General features: G+C 41.3%; 1 protein-coding gene across 4 annotated transcripts in view; it reads left to right on the top strand.

Annotated features, from left to right (window-relative positions):
* Positions 1-13,075, top strand: part of VCAN (versican) — a 187,789-nt gene extending 174,714 nt beyond the window's left edge. For all 4 annotated transcript variants that reach the window (XM_059873230.1, XM_059873229.1, XM_059873231.1 and 1 more), the window contains 3 exons: positions 8,818-8,962; positions 9,446-9,628; positions 10,462-13,075. In XM_059873230.1, the coding sequence (XP_059729213.1) occupies positions 8,818-8,962; positions 9,446-9,628; positions 10,462-10,592 (459 nt within the window). In that variant the 3' untranslated portion in view covers positions 10,593-13,075. The remainder of the gene's footprint in view (positions 1-8,817; positions 8,963-9,445; positions 9,629-10,461) is intronic.
* The last annotated feature ends 1,660 nt before the right edge of the window (positions 13,076-14,735 follow it).

Genomic DNA, 14,735 nt, shown 5'->3' with positions numbered 1-14,735 from the left:
TAATTGTCAGCTGAGGTGGCACTTTGCATAAAGAAAATGGTTTTCAGCTAACTGGTCTATCATTACAGGATATATATTTTTGGCCAAATGAATTTGATTATATTTGCCTTTCCTTTTTTAACATTTTTTTAAAAAACAAATTGGGATCATCTCAGCTAAGACCAGAATTTATCTTCAAAGGGCTCCTTGGCTAAGCTTAGGGCACATTGTCCAATGGGCAAAATAAAATGGCTCTAATTACAGTAAGCTGACATGTATCTGCTTTTTTTTCTGATTTGCTGTGCTGTATCTGGGTGCCAGGGACCAATCTTTTCTCATCTACATCATGTCCCTGCCCTCTTTTTTATTTTATTTCTCTTATTTATTTATTTTTCTGTTTTTGAAAGAAATAACTTCCCAGTGGTTCTCTTGGTTGGGACAGGTGGAATTCATGTTCTGGAGCTGATGAGACACACAACAAACCATTTTTTGGGCAAACCAACACCACCTTTTTTTGAATGAAGGGCAAGGAGTTGTTGGCAGCTGTGTTAGTGCAGCACAAGGAGTGGGTGTCCTTTCAGGAAACCCAGATCCTCACACGTGGGGCAAGTTCAGTGAGAGCTGGGGCCACTGACACTGGGCTGGGGCTGGGAGCATCACCTGAGGTGGTGTGGACCAGCAGGAAGCTGCAAACTTTGGCATATCTGCCTGGTCCCTGATTTCAGGTAATTTGTCCCAAAAGTGAAGGTGGTGAGAGGAGCCCCTGAGGTGTGTTCAGAGAACTTGCAGCACCCCAGCTCTTTTAGAGCTTTGGTAATCATTACTTCCTGAAAATCAAGCCAATTTCTGCTCAAGATGTTTCAGGTATGATTACATTGATGGATTCAAGAGGCAGGAGAGGACAATATAGTGGTTTTTAGAGCATGGTTTGCTGGCTCTGCTTTTCTTCTGTTCAGGGTAGTTGTAGGGCTGTTCTGTTGGCTTTGGTGGGGGAGAACATTATTTTCCCTCTGATATACATTCTACAGGGCAATGAAAATGGCTGTATGTAGTCTTTATTTACATTTAGAAAATTACAGAATCTAAATTGTTCGTGCACTTTACTCTAGACTTTTCTCCCAGCATTTCTGCAACAGTGAACAACGCTTTCAAGTATGTATCAAGGACAGGCTTCATCCCACAATTATCTATAAGGCTCTAAGCAGTGAAAACAAACACATTTGAGAAAAAAACCACAGTGTTGCAGGAGAAGGAAGTGTGTGAGCAGAGGAATTTGCCTACTTGGATCTTTTTATACTTTAAATGTGATGCAATACAAACTACAGAACAACAAAACTTACATTATTAGCTGGGGCATTTAATAATTAACAACAGGAAGCTTGAAAATACACCAGTGAAATCTAATTTAAATAATTCACTTAGCTCTGTGAATGGTAACATTTACAGCTGTAAAGCACACCCAACGAAACAGAAAAAAAAAAAAAGAAAAAGAAAAAAAAATCTGGTGTTGCTTTTGGCAGCTCCCCCTTTGTGTTTGCTAAGGACCCTTGTGAGCAGGCAGAGCAGACAAGGAGCCCTTTGGAGCTATTCATGTTATGGATTAAGCACATACAGCAACTTGGGGCTGTGCCCAGGGCCCCTGCCCCACGAGGGGGGTTTTTCACATCCCCTGGAAAACGCTGCTGATAATTAGTGCTTTGTAGGGCGGTGAGCTCACTGCCATTACATAAGATTAGTGCTGGAATAAGGAGCTGGCCAGCGTCTGTGGCCAGATTGTCTGTCACTGGGAGAATGCTGCCAGCCAGGAAAGGGATGGGGATATTGCCACTTTTAAAGCTGTACAGAGACCCTGCCTTGGTTTTTCCTCCCCTTCAGCACAGGGGTGTTTATGCTTTGTGTTCTGCAAAGCCAGTTCCTTGGGTTGTCACTGTTAGGTAGGTACATTAGAATAAAAATTAAAAAAAAAATAAGAAAAAGAATGAAAACAACCCAGAAACTTAATTCTGGCAAAAAACAAAGCCCTCTCTTTTCCTCCCTTTATTGGTTGGTGAATCAGAAGGCTTTAACTTGAGCAAATCTGTAACTGCACCCCTCTCAGAAAGAGTAACTTCATTGAACACACACACACAAAATCCAAAACCTTCAAAAGGCATGGAGTATTGTAGTGAAGGAGCCTGCCTCTGAGGGTTAAGTAAAGCAAACAAACTAAAAAAGTGCTGTAGTCAGCTGCAAACAAAAAGCTCATTGTGCCCACGTCCCACAGGATCCTTGGAGAAGGAGATTTTAAACCTACCAAATGTTTTGGTTCTGTGCTGCAGTCAGTCATTACGGCCTCTTTTTAAGATGCTCATTTGACCCACGTTTCAATGGAGGAGAACTATATAATGTTATTAATGACAGGTATATTTTTGGTTCAGGATGTCGTAACGAGGGCCTCTTGGACAAAGTGGGGTTTTGTCTTGTTTTTACCAGGGGGGCACCAGTTACTTCAGAGACTCGTTACTGCTGGGCTGAAATTACTTGTTTCTCTGGGCTAAAATTCTTGGACAGCCTCAAGCCTGCAGTAATTGTTGACAAAGTGTAGGATTTTCCCTCTTTTTTTTTTGTTTTTTTATTTTTTTCTCTCCTGGTAGCTGTGCACAAAAAGATTAAATCACACCCCACACAATTTGCATTGTGCTGCTAATAGATATTCATGTCAGTGTGACTCCAAAACAAACACGAATTACACCAAAACAGCACTTACCACCCTACTTTCTTTCTCTGCCACTCATTTTTGAGTGATTTCTCAGCTGCTGAAGTGACTTCTGAGAGCCCATCACACACAGCATACCCTCCAAACTGAACTGTACAGTGTGTGATGAAGCTATTATTCTGAAAACAACACATGGTAAAGAGCAGATAAAACTCCACGATTTCATTTAGCTTTGAAAGAGTTAATGAAAGTTATAGTTCTGAATAATTATAATGTTGGAGCAACTCTGGGCTTTGGAGCAAGCAGACAGCGTCACCTAGTGGGGTTTCACTGCCCGTTTTCTGCTTCCCATGGAAAAATCGTCATTCCATGGCATTGCTTTAAACATCCCAACTGCTCCACCATTCAAACACTTCTTCCCAAAACTGTAGGACTGACGGCGCATTTCTGTTTCAATTTCGTCAGGTAGCCTTTTTTTCCCCAGTGCTTGAATTTCAATTAGTTAGATTTTTTTCCCAAAGTATTTCTTTTTGCAGCACTCTTCCTGTTTATTCAATCTGCAATCACTTCTTGGGGACAGATGCACATGAATGTGTGTTTTCCAGAGTCCCTTTCTTTTTTTGCAAGCTGCTGCACGGGACTAAAAAAGTTTCCCAACACATTCCATCTCTCTGTTACCAAAAAACCCAACCCCTGCAAGTGAAATCTTTTGCAGAAGTATTTAGCAAAGCTCCTCCTGGGAGTTTGTCTTGCTCACAGTGTGACTCAGTCATGGGGAGTGCTGGGCTCCTGCTTGCTCCAAACCCCGCCAGTTTCCCAAATCCTATGCAAATAAAACTCAGATTAGGAGCTAAAGGGAAGCCATTCAACCAGAATCTAAAAAAAAAATATCAGGATCACAACATGTGATTTTTGTGTGTACTTGTAGATAGGTTTAAATATAGGAGCTGTCTTCAAATTGATTTGAGTTTCTCCCAGCAAAGATTTATGCACACACTTGGTGCCTCCTCCAGGCAATTATTTTATCATCTGTCTGAATCTGCATGTGATCTTCCCTGTGATCATCCCCCTTAAGGCATGACCCCTGCCTTTAAATCAAGATGTGTGCTTAAACTCTCACTGAATGGAGTTTTTAATCTCAAAAACGCTTTTGGTGAGTTCTGTCAGTCTGCTTCCTTTCTTAAAATTACACAGAAAAATCCTTTGCAGGACTGGAGGGAATTTTCCTGGAACAGAGCCTGCACTGTAAGATAGCTTGTTGTCTTTCCCATGTAAAAATGTATTTAAATCCTAGGTGACTGTAATGGAAGTATCTCATACATTGCCAAATCTTCACAGAAATCTGGTTGATTTTTTTTCCTATGGAAAGAAATGTAATCCTGTTTAAACTTCCCAAGTGTCTCCTGTAACAGCATCAGTGCTGTTCCACAGTCACAAATGAGGGTTTCCTGGACTGATGCATGTGCTCATTGTAACCTCGTGCAGATCTTGTTGAAGTCCAGCCACCGAATAATTCCCGAGACTCACTGAAAGTGAGATGTAATTTTTACTTAAGCTGTCCAATTATAACAACCCCCACAGTGAGGGACTCATTCAGGGCATTCCTGATAAAGATTTCTAAGGCTGTGTCTGCTATTGTGTTGAAAAAAAAAAAAAAAAAAAAAAAAAAAAAAAAAAAAAAAAAAAAAGAATTGTATTCCTGTTCTTATCAGAGCTATGACAGGAGAAGAAAATGGTGATAATAAGGGTTGCAGTGGTGGTTTCAGCTTAGTGATAAATGCCAGGCAGGAAATGTCGCTTCACTTTGAGATGAAATGGCACAGAAAGTATCCAATCAGCCAGTCCCTACCTCTTCCATTGTTGATTTTTCTCTAATTTACCTCATTAGTCTTGCATTGAGTAGGAATCGGATAAGGAAGTAGCCAGAAGAAAATAAAAATCACAACTGCAAGCTCCAAAAAGTGCCGAGACAGATTTGTAAAGACAGCTTAGTTTAACATGCTGAAAACATGTTTCCTTTCTCCAGAAGGAAAAGCCTTAACCTGTAAATCTAAATAAGTGTATTTCAAGTAAATGATTTCCTAGATGCAGTCCTATACGGAAGATTATTGGCCTTTACACAATACCGAGGTCAAGCAGTAAAGTTTTGTTGGCATCTCGTGTTTTTTTTATTGTGCTTCGTTAAACACAGCGTTTGTTGGCTATTCCGGAATGCAAATTCCAGGTGATTGATCTCAGGCACTTGATGAGCCTTTTGGAGATAAAAGAAGGGCTGTGATTTCCAAAGGAGTGCCTCAAAGCTGAGATACTCCTGGATCCACCTGGGCAAGCACCTGAGAAAGCTGAGTGGATTACCCATTAGGGAGGAAATGAGCCAGTCAAGAAAGGCTGCTTATCTGAGATTTTAAATAACAAATCTCGAGGTGGGACCTTGTCCATGATGGGAAGATTATGCCCCTTCTGTTTAATTAGCAGCCATCTGAATGAGAATAGGTAGTGACCAGCTATTAAAGTTTTCTGCTTTACAGCTCCTGCTGTAGTCCTGGCGTTTTTAGCTCATTTTATGAGACAAGTCAGCCTGCCACCCAACAGGGCTGTGAGTTTATGCAGTGCCATATAAGGAAATCCTCCCCAAAAATGTGGAACTTAATAAAATGTCCTCATGGGCTTTTGAAGCCATCATATCCAAACTCCTCCTGTGAGGCAAGAGAATAGATTTTTCCCTGTTTTATGGGCTGTGGATGGCCAGCCAAGTGTGTTATCTAGTGCCACGTAGAAGCCTGAAGAGCTGAATCCCAACTGGGCTCCAGCTCCAAGTCATGGACCATCCACGCTCTGCAGGAAAATTTTCAGGGCCTTTTAGCAGAGAAAGCCAGAACAAATAAATCCACTGTGACAGAGAAGGCTTTGATTTCAACAATAAAACCAAAAAAATACAAGCAAGATCAACTAATTATTACAGTATGATTAAAAGCACAAAGGGTATAAACTCCACTTCTCATCCTGAAATGATGGTCAGGCAGACTCCCCAAGGACCAAAGGAAGGTAGAGGGACCAAACCCCTGTCCCTGGGGCTAGGTCCTGCAGTCACCTGGCTACACAGAAACCTCAGGTTTTCGAGGAAAAGTCCCAACCACCCTGCCACTGAGGATTTTGAGAGGTTTTCAGAGTGGGTGGTGCAGTGGTGTCTGCCTGAGCCTGAGGTCTGTGCTTGATCAAGGATGGGTTGTGGTAAAAAACACAGAGAACAAAAAATTTTAGGTGATTTTGTTATCAGTTGGACGGGGCTTGGAACAGCCTTTTTCTGGTGGAAGGTGTCCTTGCCCATGGCAGGGGGTGGCACTGGATGATTTTAAATGTTCCTTTCAACCCAAACTATGCTGAGATACTGTGATTGCTCTGGACCTCCAGCCACCTCAGCTGGAGGAGGACTGTGGCCAGACAAACCTCCTCTGAGGTACATTTTGTGTCTTCTACATAATTCAGATTATATGTCCAGACATGTACATCCTGGAAATGCTTTTCATTTTAATACAGAGAAAAAATTCATGTCTGTTGTGGTGATGTTGCTTAAAGATCAGAGTAGTGATGGTTTTTAGGTCACTGTGCAATCACCCAGTGTCAATATTTCTGACAAGGGCTAAAAACCATGCAGCAACTTTTCTTCCATGTATTCACCAGGTATTTGATTCTATTTAGGTTTTGTCTTGTGAATGAGACAGCATTGCCAAAGGTTTTTTCTCATTAAGTTTTTGCTGATATGGTTTTACTGGTGATGGTGCAGTCACCCAGATCTACACCAGCGGAAACCTGATTCATGCCTATGCTCATGCAAAGATCTATTCCATAAGAGAAATGTAAAATATTCGTTTATTTGTCTAGTAGCCTGTTCCACTCAAACTATTAGAATTTCCTTGTATCATTGTCCCATTATCAGTGTCTAAATAAGGAACTGGAAAACTGCAGAGGGGCTGGGTGGGGACCTAAGAAAGCAATTCAGCAGTCTGGAACTTCCTCTGCTAAGCAATTCTGGCACCAGACCCAGGCAAAATCAGAGCTCCTCAGCCAAAATAAATCTGTGCAATGACGATATCAGATATGAGGTAACAGCAAGTCATGCTGGAGGATATCAGACATTCTTGAACAAACCACAGGGCCTAGATGTAATACTCTGCCACTACACTGCAGCCCTGCCAGCTAAGCAAACACGAATTTTGGAGTCATTTTGGCAAGGCAAGTAAGAGCATATGGAGTCTGTGTGCTGAGGGTGGGAGCTGGCAGGCTGCTGAGCACCTCCAGCTCACACACCCCCAATAGCCATTAAATATCCTTCATTCCCACACTCTCATCCCTATGGAAGCAAGCAGCTCTGCAGTATTATTTCCACAAGAAACAGCTGCAAGCCTTGCTGAACTCTTTCCCTGACTCTCAGGACATTATTGATGAAACTTGCTGCCACTAACCTTATAGTTTTCTTTAATTTTTGTACCTATGCACACGTTCTTGAAAGCAAATGGATCCTAAACTTGAGTAAATGAGTTGGTGTGTACTGTAATTTAGGGCTGTTAAACACTGAAAAGTTGAGATGGAGTTAATTTAGTTCCAGCTGAAAAGAGGGATGTTTTATTAGAGGTAATAAATTCAGTGCAGAACAAATTTATTCAGACTGTGCTGTTTAAATTGCCTGGATAATTAAAACCCATGATGGGTAAGATGACACGTGGTAGGAAAAGGTTAAGTATTTAACTCATTTTCCTTTCATAGTTTGATTCATTGTAAGGTAAATACTACTTGTGTGGGGTATGTTGACTTTATTTCTAAAACGTGTTCACCCAGGCAGTGAATAGGGGTTATTTCACAAAGTTAAGAAAATAGAAAACTAAACTTTTATGACATTTGTATGGATCAGGTTTAGTCAGAAAGATGTAAGCACTGAGGAAAATATAAGCACTGCAGAAACTGTGTCATTTTGCCCATACAAGGGGCTGGCTGCCTGGGTAATGTCTGGCATTTATGTGAATTCCAGTTCTTACAGATAGCTATTTTTATCCTTTCTTAAATTCTTCCTGGAGTGACACAACAGAAATCCCAGCAAAAATCAAAAATCATTAGGAGTGGTTTCCAAATATTCTCTCACTTTTCTTGACATACTTTATGGAGGTCTCAGATTCCTGTGCTTTGTTTGGGAGCAAAGTGAGGGATTATCCCACCTCTGCTGGCTGCCAGGACAGGAGGCTGTATGTCCCCTGATACCTCCTGCACAAGTTTCAATCGGTCTGACAAAACTGTTGCTACTTTTCCTGCTGGTTTATTGTAAAAACAGACTGAATCCTCCCAGATTTTCACCCAAAAATGACATTATGCTGGTATTTCACAGCCATTTGAAGGTTATTTTGTGAGGTTTTGTTTGTTTGTTTTGCACATATCAAAGCTCCTATTTCTACTTCTAAATGTAGTGCATTTTGAAGAAGCACTTTCTGCTGTTATTCACATATTTTCATAGATGTTTGATGCTGTTTTTTCAACAGAGGGCAGAATTTGAATCAACATTTCTAAAGTTGAAAGGCTGCTGTCTGGGTTCAGACTGCCACCTAGCATTTTTTAGTGGAAACAAACACCAGTCTCCAGGGGTTTTGGGGGCCACATTCTGACTGTTTCACTCATGTTGCACCTAATTCTGCATGTCATCCCTGTGGAATGACTTCATTAGCTGAATGAAATCATCCAATGTCATAAATAATCCAAGTCTGGGAAGTTAGTCTGTAATTTCTCACTTTGTAGATGTGCTCTAATGAGGGTCATGGGATATTTACTCTATTTTCTTGCATTATACTTTGTGATATTTATGTAGGAAAGAGTGTTTTTGACACACTTAGGATCCAGTTTTGCTTGTTTCTCTTTGTTTTGTTCCCCTGACATCAATTTACAGCAAATGAGAAGTTAGACCAGAATATTTTTCCCCTTGAGATAATATTTCATACAGTGGGAGGATATTATAAATCTACCTTTGTTTAGCCCACTCTTAGCAGCCTGAATCAAACAGTTGAGATTGCTTCTCGCCACAGGTGATATCATGTGCTCTTTTGGTAATGTAAATATTCTCCAGCACTGGGAATGATGGTTTTGCTTCTCTTTTTCTGCAGCAATATGAGAACTGGAGACCAAACCAGCCAGACAGCTTCTTTTCTGCTGGGGAAGACTGTGTTGTTATAATCTGGCATGAGAACGGGCAGTGGAATGATGTCCCATGCAATTACCATCTCACTTATACCTGCAAGAAAGGAACAGGTACAAACTTTGCCATGACAAAAGCATAATTTGCCAAATTGCCGCTCAGTACTTTTGTACTTTTGACCATGTTCTTTAGACCTTGGACCCATCAGTTTTCAGTCCTTTTGAGCAGCCTGTCACTGAGGATGACATGAAGAATCCTGAAAAAAAGGACTTTTTCCTTAAATGCCTTTCAGGTTTTCAGGTTTCTTTGTGTGAGTATGCCAACTTTTTGGCTTGAATTTACTTTTAGAATTTAAACCAAAAAGGCAATACTGGCCAAAATCCCTGCCATTTTCCAATTTCCAACACTATTAGTTTCAGTTTACAAGACTGGAGATCTACAGGGCAGACTGATCCCCCTGTCCATGTCTGGATGTTCCTTTGGGAGTCTAGCTGAGGTCCCTTGTCACCTTCCCTTAGCCAGGGCTCAGAGGTCGGTCCCAGCTCAAACTGGGCTCACAAACTGAAGTTTTGGGTGATGCTCTCTCTTCCTTCCAGTGGCTTGTGGCCAGCCTCCTGTCGTGGAAAATGCAAAGACCTTTGGGAAGATGAAGCCTCGTTATGAGATCAACTCCCTCATCAGATACCACTGCAAGGATGGCTTCATCCAGCGCCACATCCCGACCATCCGCTGCCAGGGGAACGGACGATGGGATATGCCCAAAATTACTTGCATGAATCGTGAGTTCTCTGAAAGAAAAACACTGCAAATCAGAAACAGCGGGCTAATTTGAGATTAATAAATCACGAATGTGTATTTTAAGAGAGGAGCAAGTCTGGTAGGACAGATTACAGTGGGAAAACACCAAGCATTCAAAACTAATGGAAATTTTCCTCTTCTGTGTCTACTGATGCCTTGGAGTGGCTGCCTAGAACAGAGGCTGGACAATCTTAAGAGAATAAAGTGGGTGTTTATTAAAGGCCTGTAAAAGGTACATTTTGGGCAGTCAGAAGCCTCCCAGAGGCTACATCCAAGATGGGCAATGGTCACGAGTTTTCCACACAATTATAAGTTTGGTGCATTTACACTTCAGGGGTTAATCCTCCAAATCCAGCTTCAGGTAATGAAGTCATTTACTCCCAGTTTGCTCCCCCCAGTTCACTTTTGTTTGTACTTTCAGGGCCTGAGGCTGTCCTCAGGCCTTAGAGGAGTTGTGTTGTCTGACCAAAATGTGAAGACAGTAACTAACACTCTATTTGGAGTTTAGAGTCACACCCTAGAGCAGTACAGGATTTGAAAAGCACAAAGGCTAAAATCTTAAGGCATCATTCCAGAAGGCATTAAGATTATTTTAAAGTTAGAAAATCCTGGAAACAACAGGTTCCTAATAATGCTAATGACTCTTTCTGCAGCTGTGTGTATGCCTGCAACACTGCCACAGCTCCCGTTAATCATTTGTTTACCCTCTAATTAACGAGGAATAAACACAACTGTGTTGTGAAGTGTAGCTGGCCCATTCGCAGCTTAATTTTAAACGAATTTCCCTTTTTTCCCTTCTCCCTTCTCTCTGCAGCCTCCACATACCAAAGGACTTACTCTAAGAAATACTACTACAAACACTCCTCATCAGGCAAGGGGACGTCGTTAAACTCGTCCAAGCACTACCACCGCTGGATCAGGACGTGGCAGGACTCGAGGCGCTGAGAGCTAAATGGTGAATTGGGGATTTCCACCATTTCAGCCAAAGTCGTAACTTTCTGTGCCTTTTTCTATCACTTATAGGAGCATTATCGAATCGTTTTGAAACTAAGGACTGCAGTATTCATGACGCGTTTTGCAAAAAAAAAAAAAGGAAAAAAATAAAAATTGCGGTGTTTATCAGAAAATTTAAGAAATAAATAAAAAAAGAGGAGAAGTGCTTATGGGGATAAAAGGAAACCATTTCCAGCCTATAAAGATTATTAGTTTTCTATATGCCATCGGTGTGGACCATTTTATGATATGTACCAGCCTTCTGCAATATTTAAACAGCTCAATTTTAGCACCAATGAAAATGTAAATAAGATGATTTTAATGTTGTTTGACTGCGTGTTGTTTTTAAAATCCTGTATATAAAATGAAAAGTCACACTAATTTCAGGCATATTTATGGTTAGAACGGCCTCAGAGGTCTTCAGTCATTTATGACGTTGTTTCTGTGTTGTTTACCTAGGCTGGAAATGGTTGAAATAAAGACTTCACTGACTGAAATTTGCAATTATCAGGTGAAGATAAACACACAAGTGACATGACTTTTTTTTTTTTTTTTTTTTTTTTAATGGGAGCTGTGCCAATTCCCACCCAAGGTACAGTTTGTGTCCCGTGAGATGAAAAGTTTAGGCAGAGCACATAAAAGTGGCACGAAGCATGAACTAGGGACTGCAATGTGGAATGTTCTTTCTGCTCTCCATTCCAGCTTCAGCACATGTGAGAAAGGACTGTGTGGAGGAGATGTGTTTGACAAGGAGAGCCTGTAAAATTCCAAGTGCTAATACATTAACTTTATCAACCAGGGCCACTTTTTTGTTGTTGTTTATTTGTTTTTTGGCTTTTTTGAGAAGAGAAAAAAAAGGAAACAAGGAAAAAAATTACTTTCATGATATTAACCACAAGGTCTATATTACAGGTCTCTGCATTCTAAAATGGAGGTAGACCTGGTGTTTGGGGGATTTTTTTTTTTGTAGAAAACAAACAAAAATCAAAAAAGTAAATAATTTTGTATATATAACCATTTTTTAATCTTTTTATAAAGTAATGAATGTTTGTGTATGAATGCTGCAGCTGTGAAGCGTACATAAATAAATGAAGTAAGCCATACTGATTTAATTTATTGGATGTTATTTTACCCATACAAAGGAGATTCAAAGAGCTCACCAGTGCAGTATTAGCCCCTGAGCTCCACTTTTGGAACCATCTTTCAGCTCAGCTTGCTCTTTTTCCCCGGAGAACAAAAATTCCTGCTAAACAGGATAATTTGTTGGCGGCTAGATGGGGGAGAGCTGTGCGTGACCCACAGAAGAATCAGGATCTTGGCTTTCTCTAAAGAAGTGTGTGCACAGATTGGTTCTAGGTCGTAGTTTGGTGCAGTGTGTATGTAGGAGTTTTCTGTTATGATTTCTTGCCCTGGTCAGTGCCACCACTGACCTGGATGTGTACAGTGAGTGTAGGAGGTGACGTTTGAAACGGCCTCTCCACTGAAAGGACTGTTGTTCCTGCAAAGTGCCTTGCACACCTTTGGGCACAGGACAAAAAAAAGGTGAAAAAAAAAAAATTAAAAAAAAAAGGAAAAAAAAATAACAGTTAAAAAAACCCCGTGAAAGTTAAGTAAGTTCCTTAGGATGTACCTTTTAAAGTAACATGAAAAACACACACAGGCGCGAGGTTTATGCCTCTGTGTTTGTGTGGGGTTGTGATGGGGACAAAAAAACTGAGAGGGAAAGGAGAAAAACTGAAATGCAGCCAACAGGGCAGAGCTGCCCATGGAGTGACTTTGCCACAGCTGAAACCAGAGTTCAGACAACATCTCCTGAGGAATGGCAGGGGCTGCTCCCCACCCTTGTGGCAGGACCTCCTTGCGTTGGCCGGTCCATTCCCCACCCCTCACCCCCAAACAATGCACATAATACTTTTCTCTATTTATATTATTATCTTGTATAGTGTATAATGTGAATGTCTGGGGTTTGTTTTTTTTTTTTTTTTGTGAATGAAAGTCTAAAATCTTTGTAACTTTTATAACTGCTTCTGTTTCACCAAAGAAACAAGGTTTTGCTATACTGTGACTTGTCTTGTTATTGCATGTCTTCCTGTTTAAATCTATGCAATGTGATTTTTTTCATATGAATACAACTAGACTGTCAGGTACTTCACAATTACCATGGGCTTCGTCAAGTGCCCACTGGAGTCAAAGAGTCAGCTGGCTGAACTTTAGTAGGTGCTGGATTTGACTTTATATGAGCAGCTTTAGGGGATATTTTAAGATATACATTGTATGTTTTGAAGTCGATTATTGCTTGTAAAAGTCAAGGCTCTGTTCATTAAATATACACTAATCTACACATCACTTCCTTGTACCAGAAACACACAGAACAGAAAATATATTTTAACACTTTGCAAACTTTCTCACCATATGTATAAAAAACCCTGCATAGATTTGTTGTTTTCTTGTCTACTTGTTGGATTTAACAATGTTGTAACACATTCAGATAACATTGTGATTGTAGTTTTAATTAGGTTAGATGCAGTGCTTATATTGATTTTTTTTCACCTCCTTCTATTACGCATAATAAAATAGGTCTGACAACATTCCTTATTAAAAAAAAAAAACCAACAACAAAAAAACACTAAAAAAACCTGTCACCCATGCTTGTTTATTTAGACAGGGAATGACAAGTTATTCAGCTCTGGAAAATTTTTATAATACTGATGTAAACCCCAAAATGTTTCTGTACCAACATCCTGCAAAATGCACACACCCATGTCATAGGGGTGGCTCTGCTGTGAGGGCAAAGTGCTACCATGAAAAATATCATCATTCCTTCACCTGGAGCATCCTGGAACTCCAGTCTGCACAACAATGGAAGACAAAACCAGAGATGCCACAAGGGTCTGGAGTGCCAGGACAAAAGGAGATGGCTTCAAACTGAGAGAGGGCAGGGCTGGCTGGGATCTTGGCAATGAGGAATTGTTCCCTGGCAGGGTGGGCAGGCCCTGGCACAGGGTGCCCAGAGCAGCTGGGGCTGCCCCTGGATCCCTGGCAGTGCCCAAGGCCAGGCTGGACATTGGGGCTGGGAGCAGCCTGGGACAGTGGGAGGTGTCCCTGCCGTGACAGGGTGACATTTTAAAGCCCTTTTCAACCCCAAGTATTCTATGGTTCTATGATCTGAATGCAGATTTTGCATTTTTCATGCCCATGACAGTCTCTGCAGAGTACCTAGTGCTGCTCTGAACATCCTCCTGTCCCTTTAGACAACAACAGTGTTTGAATTCCTGGAGTGCAGCCCACAGGGCAGAGATCAGCCAGGACAACTCCTCTGGGAGACCTCAAACAGCAAGAGAAGGTGCTGTTTGGGGCACACATTCCAGTTTTCCAGATGCACAAATTCATGACATTAGATAGAGACATCTCTGTGATGGCAGAACTTTGGTTTAATGGCATCTCCTGCCTGAGACAACTGATCAGGCTGGGGATGGAGGAGCCCTGCAGGAGAAAACACAAGTCCTGGAATTGCAGCAGTGGGGTCAGCAGGATGTAGGCAGGCTGACAGGGGGCTGCCAGTGGAAAGGATTTGCTGCCAAGAGAGTTTTGGCATCAGAAATTGCTTTGCCAGGGCAGTGGCTGGTGGAAAATTGAGGTTCACCATGTAGGTATGGTTATGGTCAATGTGATACCCTTCCTAAGAGAAAATTCATTTCTGTAGGTGACATCTCTGCTCTGAGCACAAGCAGAGACCATCCCTGGGCCATGGGAGTTGAAACAGCTGGTGCAAAAAACAAAAATCAGTTCTTTTCCAGAGAAAACACACAACTTGTGTTGTTGATTTTAAGCAGGGACGTGTGCAGGACTCCATAAGCACATTGTTCTTCCTGATGAGTGATAAAAAAGATACAAACAATGCTTGGAGGAAACATGGACAAAAGCTTGAAGGCCACACAAAGCTGTTAGCAAGGCAGAGAAAAGAAGTAAGGACAGAAACATCACCCAGAAAAAGATGTATCATTGCAGCCCTCCAGCAGCAGACCTGGAGGGAAGCCTAAGGGCTTGTACAGTGCAATTTGATGGCAAATTTTGTTTTCCATAGCAAATAAATAT

Source organism: Haemorhous mexicanus, chromosome Z (genome assembly GCF_027477595.1).
Source record: "Haemorhous mexicanus isolate bHaeMex1 chromosome Z, bHaeMex1.pri, whole genome shotgun sequence".
NCBI classification, from domain to species: Eukaryota; Metazoa; Chordata; class Aves; order Passeriformes; family Fringillidae; genus Haemorhous; species Haemorhous mexicanus.
This window is presented reverse-complemented; position numbering and strand designations above follow the sequence as displayed.